This window comes from Panthera pardus, unplaced genomic scaffold (genome assembly GCF_024362965.1).
Source record: "Panthera pardus isolate Hobbes unplaced genomic scaffold, ASM2436296v1 HiC_scaffold_3, whole genome shotgun sequence".
Lineage (NCBI taxonomy): Eukaryota > Metazoa > Chordata > Mammalia > Carnivora > Felidae > Panthera > Panthera pardus.
Genome location: NW_026526876.1, coordinates 7454858 through 7477893, shown reverse-complemented (window position 1 = coordinate 7477893; position 23036 = coordinate 7454858). Strand labels below are relative to the sequence as shown.

Sequence of the window (23036 nt, the reverse complement as noted above, 5' to 3'; positions counted from 1 at the left end):
CAATAAGCAATTTGAAGATGAGAATTAAGACCAAATTCCTAAGTTCTTTGGCCAAATTTTCTCTCTTGTCCTGGAATATATTATGTCACAGAGGGAATGGCAGATCTTGAAATGAAACGTGTTAAGAAGATACCCTGGGGGGATATGTATACACAAAAATGGGAACACGTTGATGGATGGAAAATAAAAACCTGAGAAGATACAGAACGGCAGGAACAGGGGGAAGCGTAAGATGAAAGGGAATAAAAATAATGGTCAATTAGACATTTCGATCATGATGATTGTGCCACCAGCATAGAGTGCATATTTATGAAATCTGTCGGGGGTGGTGGGGACCGAAAGAGGAACTTGAGGGGTATGGGATGTGGAGGGAATTGGGCGTCATCAACAAGATGGGCTAACGGAAGCCAAGGGGGCACTGACTCGCGTCACACTTGGTCTAGTGGGGCTTATCCCACACATCAGTTGTGTCTCTAGCTATCTCTGGAGAGCCCATGCTTTAGAATAAAAACCTGCTCATGCTGGAAGCTTGTAAGCCACTTCGTGGCCAGGTTCCCTGTCACTGTGACTGGACCCACTGACAACGTCTTTCCTTGCCTGTGGGTTTCTGTGGATGTCCTTATTCCCAACCACTGGATGGACACTGAATCTTTCCCTCCTTTCCTGCTTGGAGCAGGTTTTCCAGGTCTGCTGGGTTTAATTTACCACCCTGCCTTGACTTCCTTCTCCACTGCAAACTCTCCGGGCTGCTTACCTGGTTCTCAGTGGATTTTCTGCTTCATCCTCCACATGTGACTTCGTTGACTTTGTACCCATTGCAAATGGCCGGAGACACCTCCAATGTTGTGTGGCTCAGGATCTTCCTGGTCTCAGTTTCTCAGTTTGATTCACAACTGTCCAGTCGCCACACCAACACCACCATGACATTGTTCTTCAGCCTCTGGGGACTCCTCCTGGAGAAGGATTTGCAGCCGGTTGGTCTCCTCCCTCCAGGTTTGGGATTCTAGGAGATAGAGTTGGGCTTGGGGGATGGGGTATGAATAGGAAGATACAATGAACAGGTACACCAAGTGCTGAGCTCAGATTTGAAAAAGAAATGAGAAAACCTGACCCTCAAGCAAAGGTTGAATAAATGGTTCTCAGGCTCTCGAGCCGACTCTCTCCAGAACTTCCTTTGCCAAGCATCTTTGGGCCAGCCTTTCCTCCTTTCCTTGGTACCTGGCTCCAGCAGGCCCTACCTTAGCACTGGTTATGTCTGCAGAGGGGGTTATTCAGGGTCTCGTTCAAGGCTCAGGATGTCACAATGGACGTCTGTCCACTGAAAAGTAATTCCAGGATCCAATTAGTAATTTTGAAAATTAATGGGAGTTAACAATAACAAAATTGGCCCTTTTCAGCCCAGTTACCTCAGTTATTTTAATGATGGTGATTCACCCTTAGCTTGGCACTCAGCCAACAGATGGTCCATCCAGATAGTATCTACATCCTGATGCAGAATCCAGAATTGCTGTTTATTCATTTGGCTGTATTAATGACCAATTTGTGCTCAGTCAATTAGATTAGATCAGTGAGTTAGATCCAATTAGTTTATTCAAGTTTTTTTCCTTTAAAGGAAAAAGACAAGCCATGCCAACCAGTTTTTTAGTATATATTTTTAAAATCACGTGTACCTATTCTGAAGATACCATTGTCTATGGCATGTTTAATGTCATGAAAGTCAAGAAACAGAATTCAAGGTGACCCAAGTGACGATAGACACAGTAGACACTACCTAAAAGGTAGGACACCAAAGGGTGAAAAGAGTTGAGACCGATAGGGCATGCTGGTTGATATAAATCCTATGCCAAGAAAATATCACATCTGTGTTTAATGTGCTCAGCATTACAGGGGAACATATTTTTTGCAGGTTAACTCATGGGGTTTTGAATAAGATGTCAAAAAGTTCCAGCCCAACAGAAAATGTAATAGTGATGCATGGAATTTGCACATGAATATCTAGGACTGGCCGTGTGGTGATTATCCTTGGCATTCGTTGGGTAGAGTCTTCATTATCACTTTTCTCGGGGAGAGCTAACCCTAGCATGCATTTCCTCTAGCTGCAAATCAGTGACGTCTTTCAGCAAAAAGCACATAATAACCAATGACGTTGGCGTCCCTCCTTTTGTACATATTTCAGGTTGGGCCAATGGAGCTGCAGAATTGGAATGGAATTCTAAAACCATGTCTATGTAAAGAGGTAGAACCTATATTGGAAACTTCTTGAGCTGTCAGACAAATAGGATTTATTCCTTGTACTAGTTCCAATGCTAGTTAATCCTTGCTGGCTCTTTGAAGCTTTGTGTGGTGAAGAGATTTTTGAGGCTATGACCGGTCTCAGCGGGAAAGCATTCCATAATTGATTAGTGATGTCTGCCATGGGTGCGGGAGGAGAGCGTTATAGCGCGGGATGTTGTTGTAGCCTGTTCTAGCCGCAAAGAGTGACTGAATGCAGTGCCTTGTAGCTAAATGTGTCCTTTTGGAGTTAAAAGTATAAAAAGTGCATGCCCTTTAACCTGTCATTGCTAACAAATTTGGAACAAACATGGACAAAACCACATTTGATAGTCTAGATGATCATAATAGGATAGCAGCCCCTTAAGGGGGCGACAATTCTCAAGAAGCTATTAAGACATTGAGCGCACATGTGGCCCACACATTTGACTCTTCAATTATGTTTCCAGAATATCTCCTGCGGTGCTTTGAATCTGCTAAGGCTTCCTCCTGGAGGTGTGGCTCATGACCTAACTGTAAGAATCTGTGTCCTAGAGAGCTTCTGGACATTCAGTTAGTGGGGGAAACATTTCTGAAGTCCTCTCTGAGAAGTACTTTTTCCTTGCAACCACTGGTGACTTAATTAGCTCCAGCTGCCATGACAAAATATCAACAACTGGATGCCTGGGAGAACAGTCTATTTCTCTTAGTTCTAGAAACTGAAAATACAAGATGGCGTCAGCAAGGTTGATGTCTGGTGAGAGCTCACTCTTGGGTTACAGGTGGCTCCCCTCTTGTTATGTGCTCGCATGACAGAGGACTGTGGTCTCTTCTTTTTTTTTTTTAATTTTTTAATGTTTATTTATTTTTGAGACAGAGAGCATGAACGGGGGAGGGGTAGAGAGAGACAGGGAGACACAGAATCCCAAGCAGGCTTCAGGCTCTAAGCTGTCAGCACAGAGCCTGATGTGGGGCTCGAACCCACGAACTGCGAGGTCATCACCCGAGCTGAAGTCAGGCGCTTAACTGACTGAGCCACCCAGGTGCCCCATGTATTCTCTTCTTCTTATACGTATATTAACTCAGTTGGGGGCGGGCGGTCACCCTCCCAATTTTATCTAAACCTCATTACCTCCCAAAGACCTCATTTCCAAATACCATCATATTGGGGGATAGAGCATCAATGTACACATTTTGGAGGGCCACAAACAGTCATTAGACAACATTTGGTATGTGGTAGAGAGAAGGCAGTTCTATGAGGCCCCAAGTAGGATTCTGGATAGCAGGTCAGAAAGCCTAATTTATTTGTTCGTACTTTGACTAGCACCTAGCAGGGCCCATTAAATATTCATTGAAAGACTGAAAGACAGAATAAATGCTAAGGAATGAATAAATGAATGCAGAGAAGAGGTGATCCCAGGCCAGGCTAGCTGTAGAGGTAACATGAGGTCATTCTTGCCCTCACATGTCTGGCTGATCAGATACAGGCTGTGAAGAGTCCAGAGGATATCAATTCTTAGGTACCCATCCAGTTCTAAAATGATGCAGTTCTGGGGCCACCTGGGTGGCTTAGTCAATTAAGCATCTGACTCTTGAGTTTTGTTTAGGTCATGATCTCATGGTTCGTGGGATCGAGCCCCCACAGTGGGCTCCACACTGAGTTTGGAGCCTGCTTGGGATTCTCTCTCTCCCTCTTCCTCTGCCCCTCCCTCGCTCATGCCCGCCCCCCTGCCCCCAATTAAAAAAAAAAAAGCCACAGTTCTAGAATTCTAATTATGCAGGACGCAAACTTCCTTCACTCCATCTCTAGGTGGGGAATGCCGGAGCAAGGCATTCCCTTTCTTCTGCTTCCTGTTTGGAGTCTCTCTTATTTCACTACAGCAATTGCTTTGAGTTTTGGAAAGGGTCTGAAAAAGACCTTTCTATTTCCAGTATGACCTAATTGGCATTCTCTAACATCTCTCTAATCAGAGAGAGTAGCAAACGTGACTTCCTTCCTTCCTTCCTCCCTCCCTCCCTTTTCTTTCTTTCTCATCTGCATACATGTTTTCATGATATTTTGGACAGAACACATTACCCTTCCATAGAGTCATGTTGATCAACTGTGAGGTCAGCTGTATCAGTTAAAATGCTTTCTAATTGCAGACAGACAATCCAGTGAAAAGAGCTTAATTAAAATGGGGATACATTGGCTCAGGTAACGTAAAAGTGCAGGGGTGGGCAGACTTCACAAGGGGTGAGATTCCAGGTTCAAATGGTGCCAATGAGACTGTATTTCTTTCCATCTCTTGGCTCAGCCCAGTATGCTGCTGGCTCCTTCCTCGGGAGCAGCTCTGGGTTCTCCCTTCCCAGGGCAAGATAGCTGTCCTGATGCCATGCTGGCTTCCTCTCAGGGGAAAGGAGTGACCATCTTTCTCAGTCCTGCCCACATAAGTTCCCAGTTATTCTATGGGCTTCTGCCACTGACTTATTTTCTCCGAGTCTCCCAAATAAAGAGTTAAGATGTGCTGTGGGGCTTAAAGCTGGGTCCTGTGGAACCCCGGGCAGATCCCATTAAATGAGAGTGATGGAGGCTAAACCTCTGAATAAAGATTTGAGACTCTGGCTCAAAAAAAGGGGGAAAGAATGTTGGGAGAAATAGCGTATCAGATGACAAGTTCCCCAAATGCTCAAAGAGCTGGCATCATGGGCTCCAATCCATAAGATTAACCAACCTACGTATGAAGGATTTCACGTGGATGCCAAAAGTCATCCTAACTCGTACAGGTGTGGAAAAGACTCTAGTCAACTGTAAGCTTGGTCTGAACCAATACATTGATTGTCCTCTTCAACAATAATAAAAATCCAATGTACTCGAATTTTCAGCCGTTAGAACTGTCTAGCGTTGAAATTAACGGCCTGAGAAGATAGTTTCTAAGTTGTCACTAGATGTCCTAAAGCAAAAGCTATATAGTCACCTACAGGGATGTCACTGAGGGAATGCGGGGAAGCACAGACTCATTCATTCACTCATTCATTCATTCAACACGTATTTACTGAATGCCCCTGGTGTATGCTCGGATCTCTTGAAGTAGAGGCTGAGACAAATGTCGACAGGCTCCTTTTCAGGGGAGGAAGCAGGACGGTGCAAATGCAACAGAGGCTCTACAAAACCTTGGCCACAGGGAGCCTGGATCTTTGGAGAAAACGTGGCCCATCAGAGTTCCTGCGTTGAGCTAAAATAGCTAGGCCTTTGTACTTTCCAACTTGATTAGTCATTGGATGTGGGCCACTCAGGGAAGGAAGCCTGTGTTCCTGGAGGAGAAGCCTCTGTCCCTAGAGGAGCTGACAGCTGGAGATGTGTCCTTCTGTGTCCACCACAGTCTACTGTGTGCCAAGCAGTGTTTTGACATTGAAAGTAGAGCAGTCAACAAAATAGTAGCAAAGCTCAAGCAAGAGCCGGCATTCCGATGGAAGGTAAGAAGAGAACTTTTTTTTTTAAATTTTTTAAAGTTTCATTTAAGTGATCTCCACACCTAACATGGGGCTTGAACTCACGACCCCAGTATCAAGAGTCACATGCTCATCCGACTGAGCCAGCCAGGCGCCCCTGAGAACTTTTAGAAAATATTTAAATGGGTGTGTAGCGCTTGGTAATAAATGCCGTGGTGCATCATGGTGAGGAGAAGGTAGCCGTGATGGAAGAAGAAATAGCGGGTAGTGGTGGGATAGTTATGCTATATTCATCAGGACGTTGGAGAAAAAACCCTGTAGACATCGAGGGCTTGAAGGGGTCCAGGCACTGAATGAGTGCAAAGGCTTTGAGGACGAGTTAGGACATCACTGTGGCGGGAGGGAGTAAGGAACAAGCAGTAAGACAGGGGCTTAGAAGAGTAGCAGGGGACCAGATCGGGCAGGGCCATGAGGCCATGGTTACACTCGGAGGCCATGGTAAAGACTCACGGTGGGAAGACACAACGGTGGTCGTTTGTTAGACACACTGCCTCCGCTTAGCGTCCCACTTTATAGAGGAGAAAACCAGATCCCATGGCAAGGGTAGGATCAGTACCAAGCTGCATAGGTAGAAATCCTAGAGAAAGTCAGAGTGGAGACAAGATACCGGATATATCCATTAGGATGCATTGGGCTGCATGTTAGAGAAACTCTAGATTCAAAGAGGCTTCCGTAAAAAGGAATTTAATAATTTCGCATTACTGGGAGACCAGACTTGTGGGAGCCCTGGGCGCAGTTCCGTGAGTGGCTCAGTAATGCTCCTTCCCTCTTTCCATCTGTTGTCCTCGGTGTATCAGTCAGGATGGGCTAGGATATGCTGCGAAAATAGACCCAACTCCAGTGGCTAAATTTAAGAAGCAGACGTCTAGTTTTACTTCACGTCCATGGCCGGCCACCATTTCTGTAAACTGGGGGGCTGTCCCTACTGCCATCAGTCACAGGCTGACAACGCCACGCGCACACATTGCCAATCGCCATGCCAGAAGAAAATGAGAATTCTACGGAGTGTCTGGAAGTGCCGATTAAATGCTCTGGTTCGGAAATAACATACATCATTTCTGCCCACGTTTTGTCCACCCTCCTACTCACAAATGGGCCAGAGATTACAATTCTAATATATGCCCGGGAGGCAGAGATACTCAGCGGCCCTGATGTTTATCAAAGGAAGTGTCAGCTTCGACTAAGGACTAGTTGCCCCCCCACCCCCACCCTCCACCTCCCTGCAAGGTCAGAACATTCACAGATACAACACTCAAAAAAGTAGAGGAATTCTCACCATTTTTGAGAGCGAGGATCATTTCCCCAGAATCTCCCAACGCTTCCCTCAGTTTGTATTGGCCAGAAATAGATCACGTGTTCATTCTTAACCAACCACTGGCCCAGGGGGAATTATCATGGTTGGTTTAGCCCAACCATGATAATTGGGATCTATCCAATAGGGATTTACCTTCTAGAGCCAGAGGTTGGGTCACTTTCTCTTGAGCCTGTGGGCTGGCCGGCTGAAGTCGGTACAGGTGTTGAAAAGACTCTTCTCTGGCACTTTTTAATGAGTTCAACCCACAAAGGAAGGATACTTTCATATGGGCAACAATTCAGGTATTGCAACCAGAAGGAGAAAAGTAGAAACATGGATGCTGGTGGGCAAATGGATATTGGTAGGCAACGAACCTGATCTACCACGAAGGGCAGAAGAGGAGGGCTGGGAGTGCCAATAAGAAATATAATGCAGGGGTGCCTGGCTGGCTCAGTCAGCAAACTGTGAGACTCTTGATCCTGTGGTCATGAGTTCGAGCCCCACGCTGCGTGTAGAGATTACTAAAAAATAAGTAAAGCTTAAAAAAAAAAGAAAGAAAGAAAGATAATGCACTGCAGTGAGGGTTGGAGTGAATAACCTTGAAGATCCTATCCAATCCTGAGATACCATTATTTTCTGTGAGTTTGTTGACATTCCCATCTGTGAGCACAGGGGTTCAAATCACATTTGCGGGTGGGGCTCTCTGAGGAATCAAACCCATTTCCCTCACTAGTACCACCAATCAAATCTTATTAAAGTTCTACATGAGGAAGATACGCGTCTAACCCATTGCTAGGTTGCTTCCAGATGTGGGGTAGGCAATTCTGGAATAAAGAAGGGGCAGGGAGGTGGCGGCAAAAGCTCAGGGAAGAGGAAAGGAAGGAAGCGACTTAAAAATTGCACATAGTCTTAAAGTCAAGAATAGGGGCGCCTGGGTGGCTCAGCCGGTTAAGCGTCCGACTTCAGCTCAGGTCATGATCTCGCGGTCCGTGAGTTCGAGCCCCGCCTCGGGCTCTGTGCTGACAGCTCAGAGCCTGGAGCCTGTTTCAGATTCTGTGTCTCCCTCTCTCTGACCCTCCCCCGTTCATGCTCTGTTTCTCTCTGTCTCAAAAATAAATAAACGTTAAAAAAATAAAATTAAAATAAAAGTCAAGAATATGTTCTTATGACTTCCAAATGTATATCTTTTCTTGTCTGCTCTCTGGAGCTTGAAGCCCTTGTCTTCACCATGGGCATCGACTACCAATAATCAACTTCAGCCCTTCGTCAACTTTTACCTGCATCAGGAGAACAGCTTCCAGATTGCTCTTCTGTGCCGTGGTCCTTACCCCGGTGGACTTAAGCGATCCAGCGATTGGGTCAATCTGACAGTGTCCTCCCCTGGAGCGGAACCCACCAATAGCTCTGGAGGGTTCTGCAGTGGAGGGAAGGGGGTGGGGGGAACGGCGTGGGGGCAAGTGCACAAGAAGAGGGAGGGAGGGGCATCCCAGAATCCGCCCCTGGTGCCTTGGAATCTGGGCTCCAGCTGTCCCATTCATCCATTCTGGAGTTCCAAGGAGCCGTTCTCTGCCTTTCTGGCACGGGGGATCCTCAGTTCGGATCACGCAGGAGCCGGACCTAACACCCTTCCCACAATCTCTACGGCCCACGCTCTTGACAACGGCCCCCGCCTTCAACCTAAGCCACCCCGGCACTTGCGCAAAAGGTCAGGACACACAGGCAGAATTCTGGCAGTGGCCGCGGCTTTTTGTTCTCATTTCCCCCATCTCCTCCATGGACACACGCCAAAGATGATGATTATGACTCCCTCTTGAGGTGGCCTCAAGGCTTCGACTTGGACCCGGGACTCTCCTTTCCACAGATCCCATGGGCAATCACACAGGAACACTTCTCTCTCCGCACCCCTCCCCCCCCCCCCCCCCCCTTCACCTACAGCAGATGCATTTCAAAGCTGAGTCTTAAGAGGCTCAGGCAGCTTTTTCCAACTCCGCCTCAACGCTCTGGAAAAAGTCCTTGAAAGAGGCAATAAAAGGTGCCACCCAGCGCCTGTGTTAGGGTTGCGGTTGGGGTCCTGGGAGGGGGGCGGGGAGAGTGACTCAGGGCGAGAGACCGCAGGCCCCGCTCACAGGCAGCCCTACCACCTCAGACAAGCCACTTGACCCCTGGCCTCAGTTTAGGGACCTGTAGCAATGGGTTTGGCCTCCTCCCGCGGCTGCGAGCGTCGCCACTAGGGAGAGGCAAAGGCTTGCAGATCCCCGAGTCCCCGAGCGGGACTCGGGGAAGGTGGGACCCGCGCCCAGGGCGGCGCGGGGCAAAGGCGGCGGAGGTCTGGCCCAGCCGCGGGGCCGGCTCCGGAAGGGACGCTCCCGCCCCGCTCCCGGCCCCCTCTCCGCCTCCAGGCTCGCCGTTTCCAATAACGGGAGTCCTGGGCTTCGGTGACGCGGAGCTTCAAGTGCCGCCGAGAGTGGGGAGCGGCGAAGAGGAGCCCCCGCCCGCCAGGCGTGTAAACGTGGGCGGCGGTGAGCGGCCGCCTTCCCCTCCCCTCCTCTCCCCTCCCCTCGCGGCGCTCCCGCGTGTGCGGGTGTGTGAGTGCGTGTGTCTCCCTCGCTCCCTCCCGCACGCGCTCCGGCCGCTGCGCTCCCTCCCGCCGCCGCCGCCGCCGCCGCCGCCGCCGCCGCCTCTGCAGTCGCAGCCGGGCATGGTGAGTGAGTGAGGGCCGGCCGCCGCGCGCCCCCCGCCGCAGCCCGCTCCGTCCCGGGGAGCCAGCCCGCGGCGGGAGCGCGCTGCGGGGCCGGCGGCCCGTGCGCCCTCGGTGGCCGGCGCGCAGGGCCGCCGGGCCCCCCGTCTCGCCGCGCCGGCTCCGCGCCCCTCCGGCCCCGAGCCCGGCTCGTCGAGGGCGGCGCGCTCCCTCCCCGCCCGCCGCGCGCCCTCCGCCCCCCGCCCCGCCCCGTGACCGGCTCCCCGTCTTGTCCCGCAGGACCCGCCCGGACGGGACCACGCCGCCGCCGCCGCCGCCGCCGCCGCCCGGAGCCGCGCTTCAGGTCCCGCCTGAGCCGCGCCGCCGCCGCCGCCGGCGGGGGATGGGGCTGCCCGGGAGGCGCGCCGAGCCCGCAGGGGGAGCGCGGAGCCGGCGCGCAGCGTGAGCGCCCGAGCAGCCAGCGCCGGGCCGGTCCGTGCGCACCGCGCGCCGCCGCCGCCGCCGCCGCCGCCGCCGCCGCCCGCGCCCCGATGGCGCCATCGCCCCGGCGCCGCTGAACGCCCGCGCCGCCGCCCTCGGAGCCCGGCGGCCGGGGAGCGGCCTGCCGCGGAAGCCCGCCCGCGCGCCCTCCCGCCCGGCCCCGCCATGGCGCTGCGGCGCCTCCTGCTGCTGCCGCTGCTGCTGCTCTCGCTGGAGTCCCTGCACCTGCTGCCCGGCGCCCGCGCCGCCCGCGGCCGCGCCGCCAACCGGACCCTGAGCGCCGGCGCCGCTGCCGTCGGGGGCCGGCGGCCCGGGGGCGCCCTGGCCCGCGGCGGCCGGGAGCCGAACGGCACCGCCCGGGCGCCCGGCGGCCCCGAGGCGGGGACCCGGCGGGGGCAGCCCGCGGCGGCGGTGGCGGCGGCCAGCGCGGCCGTCACCTACGAGACGTGCTGGGGCTACTACGACGTGAGCGGCCAGTACGACAAGGAGTTCGAGTGCAACAACAGCGAGAGCGGGTACCTGTACTGCTGCGGCACCTGCTACTACCGCTTTTGCTGCAAGAAGCGCCACGAGAAGCTGGACCAGCGCCAGTGCACCAACTACCAGAGCCCGGTGTGGGTGCAGACGCCCAGCACCAAGGTGGTGTCGCCGGGGCCCGAGAACAAGTACGACCCGGAGAAGGACAGGACCAACTTCACCGTCTACATCACCTGCGGGGTCATCGCCTTCGTCATCGTGGCCGGCGTCTTCGCCAAGGTGTCCTACGACAAGGCCCACCGCCCTCCGCGGGAGATGAACATCCACAGGTGAGAGGTCCCGCTCCCCGAGCCTCCCGCCGCCTCGCCCCTCCCTCCTGTCGCGCGTCCCCCCCCCCCCCGGCCCGGCCCTTCTTCATTCACCCTCGGCCGCGGCGGCGGCGGCGTCGCCACAGCTCTCTGGCTCTCCGAAACCCAGCTTCTCCCTTGCTCCCCTGACATGCGATAAATCACAGCCCTCTTTCCTTTTTTCACCATTTCTGCAGAACCCAGAACGCATGCTTTGGTGGCAGGGGCAGAGTAAGGAGCCGTGGAACTCGTGGAGTTGGAGTATAAGAATTTTACAAATTGTAGAATTCTGGATGGCCGGGCAGGACTGGGGGAGGGGGGCGGCGGGGGCGGTCCAGGGTTCAGTTTTCCAGGCAAGTGGGCACTTTGGCATAGGTTTCTCTTGCATTCGGTTTTCTGAGTGGAACCAGCACAGCGTCTTTCAGACTAGGGTTCTGAACAATGCCGGCAGCTGACAGGAGAGAGTACCAAGCGATTTAGTATAAATCGGATGTTCTCTGGGTGTGAGAGCTGGGGGTGATCTGGAAAGGATGTTTTCCCCCCCGGGGTAAGAAGGGGTAAAGATCTATCTATCCGTTCCGAGTGGACCAAGGGCAGATGGTGTCTCTTCATTACATCCTGCCCAAATGGGATGCTCATTTTCTTGCGGAGATTGGAGGACTTGTTCTTTCAAACCCTGTAGGCAGAACTCTCTGAGCGAACATTCTTGCTGTGCTAAACCTGGTGGGCAGTGTTTCCAGCTTACGTTAGGGGGCCGGTGGGGGAAGCCTCCTACCAAAACTTACGCCAAGAGCACAGAATATGGTAGTGCTTGGTCCTACCCTGACTGCCTCCCATCCCACCACCCTAGCCCCCAGTGAGTCCTTAGGGAGGTCGGAGCCCAAAGAACGGGAAACCAGACTGTCTTCACCACTCGGGGACCGATGCACCCAGGGGAGGCAGAGTTAGCTCTGTTTCTAGTCCCCTGGTGGTGGTGATGAATGAATGACCAGACTTGGTTCAGCAGAGTCTTTCGGGGAAACAAACCGTGCCCCAGGACCTGCCTCCGGTTTTGGCACATGGTACGGGCACCGGCTGGTAACTGGGACCCCCCTCCCGCTGACCCGTCCTCTTTCTGAGTTTGCCTAGCCGGTCCCCACCCTGAGCCATATACCTGAAGCTCGTCTCTACACTCTGATTGTTATCCTTTTGGCCTGGAAACCTCCTTCCCTTGCTGCTGTGGACGTCGTAAATCACCGGTACCTTGATGAAGAGAGAGAAAGGAGGATAGAAACTTCTGGGCATGATTTTTTTTTTTCTTCCTTTAAAGCTGTTGAGAAAAGATGATGTTCCCTGGCAGGTTTTATGGAGTCAGACGCACGAAGTTTGGGTACTTACACAGTGACATTCTTGGGTGTCAGGACTGGGTGCTTCCAAAACCGTTCGTAATCTTCACTCGACACCCCAAGGTGCCACTGACCCCCCCCATTGCACCCCATCTTCTCTTCCAGGTAGTGAGTCTGTGCCTGGCTGGTCCTGGGGGCCGATGGAGGGATTGAGACAATGATGTGTAGTCAGTCGGTGTCCCCTTTGGATTCTCGCTCTTGGCTCCTCTTGGAAAGCAGAGAAGGAATTGCCTGTGAAGCAGGTGGTCCTGGTCCAAATCATCCCCCTCTCTGTGCCTTCAGGCCTCTTCACCTTTCTCCTGGGCTCCTGGCCTCTCACAACGCCTTCCTACTATGGCTGTGGCCTCCTGCTGGCTGGTGCCCACAGACCTTTCTTTGGGTTTCTTTCTTCTCGGAGCCTTTGTTCTGTGCTCTCTTAGACGGAGCCTTCCCCTGCCCTGACCTTGATGACCTGAATTGAGTCATCATGACCTGGGAGGATGCTGATGGCCTTTGGATGCTGGCGCTGGCCTGTGTTCTCCGGGACTGTGACCCTGGAGATGTCCCTGTCCCTCTCGGTGATTTTTCCCCTCCCCATCCCACCGACCCCCTTCCCCAACCCCAAACTAGGGTGCTGGTCTGTGTGTGGGTGGATGGCCCTGTGACTGGTGATGCGATTAGAGCAGTTTGTCTCTGGGGTCGGGGAAGGCAGGTGACCAGGGTAAGGGAGCTGAATTCAGCCTCAGACCATTATGTAAATAGGGGACGTTTCTGCCTCAAATTCACCTCCTGATTTTATTCAGTTCACAGCACCTCTTCCAGCAGCTGCAATGTTGCCTGCTCAAGGCTTTGGAAACTACCATACTGATGCTTGTTAAGTAGGGGATGATGCCTGTCTCTGTGTTTGGGGGAAGGGGACGGAGCATGAGCTACTCATGGAGGACATTCCATGAGTGACCTTGGGCAGCTGGGGTGGGGGGGAACTCCGTGTCTGGCCCTGGGTGACTCAGGCACAACAGCATCCCATCTCCGCCCCCCGCCCCTCCCCCCCCACACACACACCAGGCGTGTCAGGGTGAGTGTGCACATTGAAGGTTGCTCCTCCCCGACTCCTGGGTGTGTTCCCATGAGTTGCTTCACTTTGCTCACACTTTAAGAGGTCACCGCTTGCCATCCTGGGGAGTTTTTCACGCAGCTCTTCTTGTTGGGAGCCAGGGTAGGGAAAAGGGAAGAGATCAATATCCCCACCGTAGTGAGTTTTCCCCCCAGGGCAGAGTGGGGAGGAGGAAGGAGGCTCACTCTTCAGAGGTCAGCGGAGGAAGCGGGACGTGCGTCTGGTTCCATGTGCCTTGAAATAGTTCAGCAGAGACGTTTCCATTTCTGAAAAAGGCAAAGAATTTATTCCAGGGCGTGATCCTCTCTCTGGTAGATGGCTAGCTGGGCCGGCAGGGGCTGGGGCCCAGGGAGGAGAACCGCCTCCTTGAAAGGGGTGTTGGTGGCATGGTTGGAAGGGGTGAGAGGGAGGAGAAAAGGGAGGCTGCAGCCCTGAGATCAGCCATCTGCCTCCTCCTGGTGGCCCTGGGCTGGCCAGCCCTCCGCCTGCCCAGGGTACACATTCCTCAGAACAGGGCTTGCTTTCACTGCTCTGGCCCCCGAGGGGAAAAGCAGATTTAGTCTTTTCCAGAAGTGATTAGACCTGGCCATCCTGTTTCTGTAGAAGTCGGCGTCTGTAGGGGAAACTCAGCTCTCCGGTGATTCTGATAGATGAGCAAAGTCACACTCAGCTGGACCCCGGGGAGGAGAAAGTGACCGCCAGAGGGATCAAAGGCAGAGCTGTGCTTTGGATCTGGGGAGCCACTGGATGCTGGGTGCCCACCTTTCCCGGCCGGAAGCCTGTTTCCCACCCGGATCTCTACCTCGCCTTCCCCTGTTCACCCTCCCCGGGCTGAGGCTCGAGCTGGTACCGATTTGAATGCTTCTTGAGCGCTCTCTGCATCGCTTCCTGGTTCCTGGGGCTCTTTGCTCAGTGAGGGCTGCCCGCCCGAGGCAGGGCTTTGACCCAGCAGCCGGCCCTGTCTGAGCATCTCACATGCAAACCTGTTTCTTCCTCCTCCCCCAGAGTTGATTCATTAGCGTCCTCGACATGAGAATCTCCAAGGGAAGAACCGTAGCTTTAATGGCTACTTAGCAGATGAGGTCTGAAGCCATTTGGGTGACCTAGTTCAAGGTGGTGGACCCAGACCTGCCCTGGGTCCCCCCGCTGTACGGGGGTGGAGGGGGTGGAGGAATTTGGGGTTGGGGGGGGTCATGCTCAGGGTTGCGGGCCAAAGAACAGCAGATGTTACCAGGAGAAAGGAAGAGCGACAGGAGGTGACCCTATAGCCGTCGGGAGGGTCCTGTGTCTTTGGACTCCTCTGGTTGTTTCTAGAAGAAGCCAGGGAACCCTTTGTTTCCCCTTTTCTCCCTCTAGAAATTAATTACAAATTAATTACAAACCCAAAGAGGTCTGTTCTGTGCACACAGACCTGGTAACTGTAATAGCAGGACCCCTTTGCTGGCTGATTTCGTGAGGTTCTCTTCATAGGTTCCCGGGCCATGAATTGTCAGAGCACCCCCCCCAAACACCCCCATTTTTGGAAGCACTGTGAGCTCATTCTAACGAGTCGATCTAAACAGAGAGTCAACTTTTTTATTTTATTATGTTTTACTTCTAACAGAGCAGTTGCAAGGACAGGAAAAAGAAAATCTTGCCTTGGATGGAAGGCCCCCCTTTAATGTTTTCTGTTTCTGCGGGGGAAAGCAGTGAAATTGGGGAAGGGTTCAGGAAGGCTCATGGAAGAGGGTTTAGGGAAGGTAATGGGGTGAGAAGTGGACACAACGTGTATTCCTTCGTTCCACGGACAAGTCCCACTCACCTGCTGGGGGCCAGCTCTGTTTATAACCACAGAACGTATAAGCCTCTAAGGTGTGTGTGACCTTGGACACATGAGGCCAGCAGAACTCATTCTTAAAAAAAAAAAATTTTTTTTTAATGTTTCTTTATTTTAATTTTTTTCTTTCAATGTTTATTTACCTTTGAGAGACAGAGAGAGACAGAGCATGAGCAGGGGAGGGGCAGAGAAAGAGGGAGACACAGAACCCGAAGCAGGCTCCAGGCTCCCAGCTGTCAGCACGGGGCCTGTCGAGGGGCCCGAACCCATGAACTCTTGAGATCATGACCTGAGCAGAAGTCAGACGCTCAACCGGCTGAGCCACCCAGATGCCCCAGTTCATTCTTGATTTTAACATGTCTGCCACGCAACTACTTTTCAAAAACCCTGCACTTTGAGGGTTCCGCCCGGCATGTTGCTGGCTGTCTTTTGTCCTCCCCGGTGCCCCCCGCCCCAGCCCAGGAGGCGTGCACATCGGTCCCCCTTCCCCACCCACAGCCGCACCCCAGGCTCTGAGCACATTCCTTGGGAAGAGCCTACCCACAGTGCTAGGCTGCCAAGACACAGGTAGAGGAAAAAGTCCTTTTCACTGTTTTCAGCCTATTTTAATGAGAGATCAGATTGACCGTGCAGTTGATTCAGATCCATTGTGCAGGAAGCAGTGGTTCAGACAGCTGAAAAAGTGTGCTGATGGAAAGAGGTTAATTCACCAGCCCCAGGCAGACATGCCCACGAAGGATACGGAATAGAAGGGAACCACACCAAAGGAAGCTTCATCCTTCCTCCCCCTGCGCTGCCTGATGTCTCCAGGGCCTGGCAGGATTGATTGCCTTTAGATCTTAACTTTCTGGCTCCTCTTCCGTGGTGAGTTAGAATCCCCACCACACGCTGAGAGAGCAGCCAGCCACTGGCTACTGAGTCCCGCATAATCTGCTTTTTAAATTGTGAATTCAGGTGCGGTTTGTCTTGAGGTGTTGATTGTATCCCTTGACGACATCCATCCTGTGGCGATGGGCGGAGGGGTAGTTCTGGAGGACTATATTAGGGTCTACGTTGAATTCATTAAAAAAAAATTTTTTTTTAAGTTTATTTATTTTTGAGAGGGAAACAGTGCGAGCGGGTGAGGAGCAGAGAGAGGGAGACAGAATTCGAAGCAGGCACCACAGTGTCAGTGCAGAGCCTGATGTGGGGCTCGAACTCATGAACTGTGAGATCATGACCTGAGTCAAAGTCGGATGCTCAACCTACTGAGCCACCCAGGCGCCCCTAAGTTCGTTCTTTGAAGTATCTTCTTCTGCGGTGATCCCCCCACCCCCTATGTTGGGAAACGCCAGCCCATTGTTTTTCTGAGTCACATTTCTGACCTCGCGTTTCTAGTAGGTACTGCAGACCAGGAGGAGGGTTTATCTGCAGACCCTCAGAGGGTCTCGGTCCCTTGGCCTTGAACAGGCTTATTTCATACAAGTTCAGGATAGATTGCGCCTGTCCATTCTTGTTCTTTTTTATCTCTACAAGTAAAACCATGGGCGCCTGGGTGGCTCAGTCGGTTGAGCGTCCGACTTCCACTCAGGTCATGATCTCGCGGTTCGTGAGTTCGAGCCCCTCGTCGGGCTCTGTGCTGACACCTCAGAGCCTGGAGCCCCCTTCGGATTCTGTCTCCCTCTCTCTCTACCCCTCCCCGGCTCATGCTTTGTCTCTCTCTCCCTCAAATATAAATAAGCAGTAAAGAAATGTCAAAAAGAAAGAAGTGAAACCAAAACATTCTGAAAAGGCATGGTAATATAGTTGACCCTTGAATGACTCTGGTTTGAACTGTGTAGGTCCATTTATACGTGGATTTTTAAAAATTAATTAATTTTTTAGTTTTATTCTGCACTTGTTTTGTTTTGTTTTGTTTTGTTTTTAAAGTAGGCTCCACGCTCCTGCTTGGGGCTCCAGGTTACAACACTGGTATCCAGAATCACATGCTCTCCGGACTGAGCCAGCCGGGTACCCTCAGGATACTTTTTTTTCATTAAAGACACTGCAGAACTGTAAACGTATTTTCTCGTACGAGTTTCTTGATATTTCCTTCCCTCTCGCTTACTTTATTGTAAGGTTACCGTATATGACGCGTGTAATGTACAAAACGTGTTAATTGACTGCCGTGTTATTGGTAAGATTTCTGGTCAGCAGTAAGCTGTTGTGGTTACGTTTTGGAGGGAGTCAGAAATTCTACTTGGATTTTCTTCTTTTTTTTTGTTTTTTTTTAATTTTTAATTTATTTATTTAAAACAGTTTTTTTTTTTAATTTTTTAAATGTTTATTTATTTTTGAGACAGAGAGAGACAGAGCATGAACGGGGGAGGGTCAGAGAGAGAGGGAGACACAGAATCCGAAGCAGGCTCCAGGCTCTGAGCTGTCAGCACAGAGCCCGACGCGGGGCTCGAACTCACGGACTGTGAGATCATGACCTGAGCTGAAGTCGGACGCTTAACCAACTGAGCCACCCAGGCGCCCCTAAAAAAATTTTTTTAATGTTTATTTGTGAAGGAGAGAGACACAAGAGTGTGAGCGGGGGAGGGAAGAGAGAGAGGGAGACACAGAATCTGAAGCAGGCTCCGGGCTCCGAGCTGTCAGCACAGGGCCCGACACGGGGCTCGAACTCACGAACTGTGAGATCATGACCTGAGCCAAAGTCAGACGTGTAACCAACTGAGCCACCCAGGCACCCCTATTTTATTATTTTTTTTTTAATTCACATCCAAATTAGTTAGCATATAGCGCAACAATGATTTCAGGAGTAGATTCCTTAGTGCCCCTTACCCATTTAGCCCATCCCCCCTCCCACAACCCCTCCAGTAACCCTCAGTTTGTTCTCCATATTTATGAGTCTCTTATGCTTTGTCCCCCTCCCTGTTTTTATATTATTTTCGTTTCCCTTATGTTCATCTGTTTTGTCTCTTAAAGTCCTCATATGAGTGAAATCATATGATATTTGTTTTTCTTTAATTTCGCTTAGCATAATACCCTCCAGTTCCATCCATGTAGTTGCAAATGGCAAGATTTCATTCTTTTTGACTGCCGAGTAACACTCCACTGTATAGATATACTACACCTTCTTTATCCATTCATCCATCAATGGACATGTGGGCTCTTTCCATACTTTGGCTATCGTTGATAGTGCTGCACATTGGGGTGCATGTGTCCCTTCGAAACATACTTGGATTTTCTTAACAAATTATTATTTTTTTATTTTAGTTTTGAGAGAGAGAGAGAGAGAGAGAGGGCTAGTGTAGGGGAGAGGGACAGAGGAAGACAAGGAGAAAGAAAATCCCAAGCAGGCTCCAGGCTCAGTGCAGTGCCCGACCGGGGGCTCGATCCCACAACCCTGGGATCATGACCTGAGCCGAAATCAAGAGTTGCACGCTCAGCGGACTGAGCCGTCCAGGTGTCCCTGTCCCTGGGTTGTCAGCTGCACGAGTCATTGCCCCTAACCCCTGCCTGGTTTGCTCAGGGGTCAACCTTCTTTCCCTTATTTTGTCGTCCGTTACAGAATCGTTGAATTTTTTTGCAGGCCAAGTCAGCAGCCTAACGTCCTGATTTTATAAGTGAGGCAGCTGGCACACAGGGAGGTCAGATCACAGTGCCCCGGGGTGGGGGGAGCAGCTGGGGGTGGTGAGCTTGACCTGGAAGCCGAGGGCCACTCTGCGTCCCGGGCCCACTCTCCTGCCTGGTTGCCTCTCAGCCTTGTCTTGCGCAGTGAACGTCTATTATTGTCTTACGCTATGCACCTGTTTCAGAAACTCTGTTATTGTCTTACGCTACGCACCTGTTTCTGAGTCAACACCGGATAACTTCCCGATACTTAGGGATGTGAGCGACGGCCTTCTCCCTTCTCTTGCTTCCCTGACTTTCTTTGGTCCCTCCTCATTCAATTTTACGGTCCCCTAAAATGATTTCCCTCGCACTTCCACGGTCGCCTTGTAGTTTTCCCCACTGTCCCTTTGTAAAGGGCAATAACCTGACCTAAGCACAATCCTTGGATAAGATCTAAGGAATGCAGACCATTGAAGAAGGGAGATGCCCCGCAGGCCAGAAGGTTGTGAGACCATCAGGTAAAACCGGAGGTGGTCGTCTGTGATTCAGAAGGTGCGGTCTGAATGCTTTCTCTCTCTCCCAGAGATGGGTGGGGACTCGGCCATCTAACCAGGTCAATGAGTTTTGGTTTTGCCAGAGACCGGGAGACCTCCAGGCAACACCCCCCTGGGGCCCAGGTGCGTGTGATTTCAGGTTTGTCCCCCAGGATGGCCCCCTGCATACAAGACAGCTCTGTGGGCCTCAGAAACGCATTCACTGGTGTGGGCCTTGCCCCTTCTCAGCTCTGGGCCACCATCCCACAGGGGCGAGGTGGATACAAGGTGAGGGGGCTGAAGGGGCTTCAGGGACGTGGCTAACGAGGCTGGAAATTTGGGTCTGACCATTACATGAAATTCACCTCCGCGGCCTGCAGTTTGGAGCCTGATTCTGTGTACCTCTCCTAAACGTGTCCCCCTTCTGAGCAGTCACCTTGGGAGGCCACACGCCGACTCTCCCCCGGACAGCGTTGTCATAGTGTTTTCAGAGCCCATGACACGTCATCTTGACTCTCTGTAACGGGGCACATTTTTATCCTCTTGGGCTAAGATTTGATTCTTGTAAGAGGCGCTAAGTCACGGGGCGGAGGCCGACGAGCGGAATCAGCGATCGTCTGGTTATTGGCGGAAGTAAAGAGTGCCTCTAGCAATGAGGCCTGCTGTCCTGGGATCCACATCAGCTGTCTCCAGAGGCCGAGCCCAGGAGAGGCGCTCGGGTGATGAGTGGTGGGGCCCGCAGGTCAGAGCCCGGCTCTCCGTGGCGGCCACTTCTCAGGGGCCGCACCTCCCCGGCCGTAGGACATTCAGCTCTGCGTTTTATCGGTGTGTCGGGGCAGACCTCGCGGGAGCTGGAAAAAGAAAGGAGTTGAATATGCAGGAAATAGTTCAAATGACTGCCCAGAAAGGGAGGGGAAAAAAAGAAAAAGAGAAAAAAAGAATGTCCCACATTTCTTCAAGAGATAGTAGTCAGATAGCTCAATTTAGATTCCTCATTTGATTCTGAGGGTACAGGGACCCAGTTTCCTCGGAATGCATGCGGCCCGGCTTGGGGTCAGAGCCGGGCTTCTCAGTGCTCTCCCTTTCCTGCACGTGGATGTCACCACCTGTGCAGTTTGGCATTCGCGTGAGGTCCCCGCCGGGGCCGGACAGCCGTCGAGGAGGTAGAAATGTTTGCAAGCACAGGAACGTGGGGCTTCCCGTGAGAATTGCCTGTAGGTTCCTGACATGCGTGTACTGGGCCCCCAGGTCCCCCAAGAGTACAGTCACTGTGCGAGATTGGTCACAGAAGCAGAGCGAGGGTGGGGCAGGTGACAAGGGGCCACAGGGGCAGTTTGTGGCCGATTCTTGCGTTTTTTGGCGGGGGGGGGGGGGCGGGTGGGCTGATGTTTCTCTTTTCCATCAGGAGTTAGTAGGACGGTGAGGTGGCCCTCCTGCTGTGTGGGCTGGGGCAAAGCCTCTGGCACTCTTGGACCCTGGAAGGAGCCAGCCCTGCTCTGTGGCTGGGGAGCCAGCTTCCTCGGCTCAAAGGTCAGGATGGTGGGGAGGTTTGTTGCCCAGAAGCCTACACGAGCCCGTCACCTGTGCACCTGCAGAGAGCTGGTGTCGAGGAGGGCCAGAGGCCTCGGTTAGCTGAGGGCTCAAGGTCATGTGGATGAAGCGGGGGGGGGGGGGGGTGGGGGGGGTGGGGGGGTGGTAGGGAGACTCTTGGGAGAGTGCTCAGTCCCCAGGGCTTGCTCTGTGTCTGGAACCCTGCTGTGCACTGGACCTAAGCTGCCTCCGTGCGTCTTTCCTTCACCCTCCGGGGATAGGTGCCCATTGAACAGACGAGGAAATCAACTCAGAGAGGCTTAGTAACTTGTCCAAGGTCGCACGGCTAGAGCTGTGCCAGTCTCCATCTCCTTCGGGGGCCAGCTGGCTCTCATCTTCCCAGATGTAAACGGGTCACCCAGATCAGGGTACTGCAGACCCGGGCTGGTGGCCTCGCTTGCATTGCCTGCAGGGCACAAGGCCACCAGGGTGTGGTGCAAAGGCTTGTTTTCAAGAATGGGTTATATTGGTCGAGGATAGCGAAGGCAATGCAAAGAAAATGTAAAAAATCAGAGAACAAAAAACCCAAAGCCACACACCCCGATTCCAATGGAGAACCAACAGCAAAACACAAAACACAAAACAAAACAAAAAAACAACAACAGACCTTTCCAGTATTGGCAGAACCCCGGGGCAATGCTGCACGAGTCCCAGCTCTGGAATAATAGGGGCACTAGGGAGAAGAAGTGATTTGGGGGCAAGACGATGGACCTCGGGCCATTCCCAGTTTTAATTACTGAGACATACGGCTCAGAAACAGCTCCATTTATCACTGCCCCCCACCCCCACCTCCCTGCCCCATTTATAACCAGAGCACCGTGCACACAAGACAGAGTTTCAGCCAGCTCACTGCTGCTTCCCGCTCCGGTCCTGTCCTTCCTCCGTTTCCATTTTCCTAGCCGTGCTTCCTAATTCCTCATTCTTTCCAGGTGTTTCTCTGTTTCTTGTGACCTCAGGTCCTCTGTCCTGAAAGGCTCGCTCAGAGGAAGGCATCCTGGGGAACCCTCAGCGCCCCGGGCTTTCCTCCCAAACTTCTGTTGACCTGGTTGTGGCCATGGCCGTGGGCAGTGGTGGGGCTGGCCTGCAGCTCTGGGACAGGGTCTCTGACCGGGGCACTTACCTGCTTGAGGTGGGTGTGGGAACCATTTCTCTAGAAAATGAACATGGATGCCACCACCTGTGCAGTTTGGCATTCGCGTGAGGTCCCCCCTCCCAGGGAGGGGGGTTCCTGAGCCCTGTTTCCAGTAACCCCCCCCCCCCCAGCCCCCACCCACTTCTGGTCACAGGAACAGGAGAAGCCTTGATCACCCTGGCCCAGAGCCACTGTCCCCACCTCGAGACCGTGGAGGCCGAGTTCCAACCAGGCTCTGGGTGGCTACAAGGTTGGCCCTGCTCCCCGGCGTTAGGGAGAGGAGTGTGTGCTCTCTGCCGGCTTCCCAAACACTCATTATTCCTTGCTTTTTTGGCATTTGGTCTCGTGTACTGTTCCCATTAGCTCCGGCATTAAAGTCTCATTACTTAGGACATCTGTCCTCTGGACATATTCGCGGCCCCCTTAGCCAAATGTCCTCTTCTGGGAAGTATGCTTTCCACTCTGTCCCCTTTTCCAGCTTCCTTCGGTCTGGCTGCCCCAGGGAAGAGGGATTTGAACCCGAGAGGGGCCCCCCCACCCCGGAGGAGGAGGGGCGGCTGTTGATGCTGAGTGGCATCTGAGAGCGTGTTTCACAACCCATCAGCTCCTCCCATTTGGAGGTCTTGGGAATGCAGACCCTTGCTGTCATCCCTCGGTAGGGCAGGAATGGACGCAGAACGCCATAATAGCAAAGGAGCTGTTTCCAGGAGAACTTTCCTAGACCAGCCTTGGATCCCATCAGGCAGGAACTCTGTCCTCAGTCACCCTGATGTCTGGGCCTCCTGTAAACCCACCTCTCGGGCGCTGGTAGGCAGGTGGGTGAATCAGGATTCCAGCCACCCTGTCGGACTGGCAGCTGACACTCTGTGA

General features: G+C 52.7%; 1 protein-coding gene across 4 annotated transcripts in view; it reads left to right on the top strand.

Moving 5' to 3' along the window:
• The first annotated feature begins 10144 nt into the window (after window positions 1-10144).
• The window catches only part of SHISA6 (shisa family member 6), a 282928-nt gene continuing 270036 nt past the window's right edge, over window positions 10145-23036 (top strand). For 2 of the 4 annotated variants that reach the window (XM_053893463.1, XM_019413835.2), the window contains exon 1: window positions 10154-11020. In XM_053893463.1, coding sequence (XP_053749438.1) covers window positions 10380-11020 — 641 coding nt within the window. In that variant the 5' untranslated portion in view covers window positions 10154-10379. Of the gene's footprint in view, window positions 11021-23036 lie in introns of all 4 variants that reach the window. The other 2 variants (XM_053893464.1, XM_053893462.1) reach the window with 2 other exon arrangements.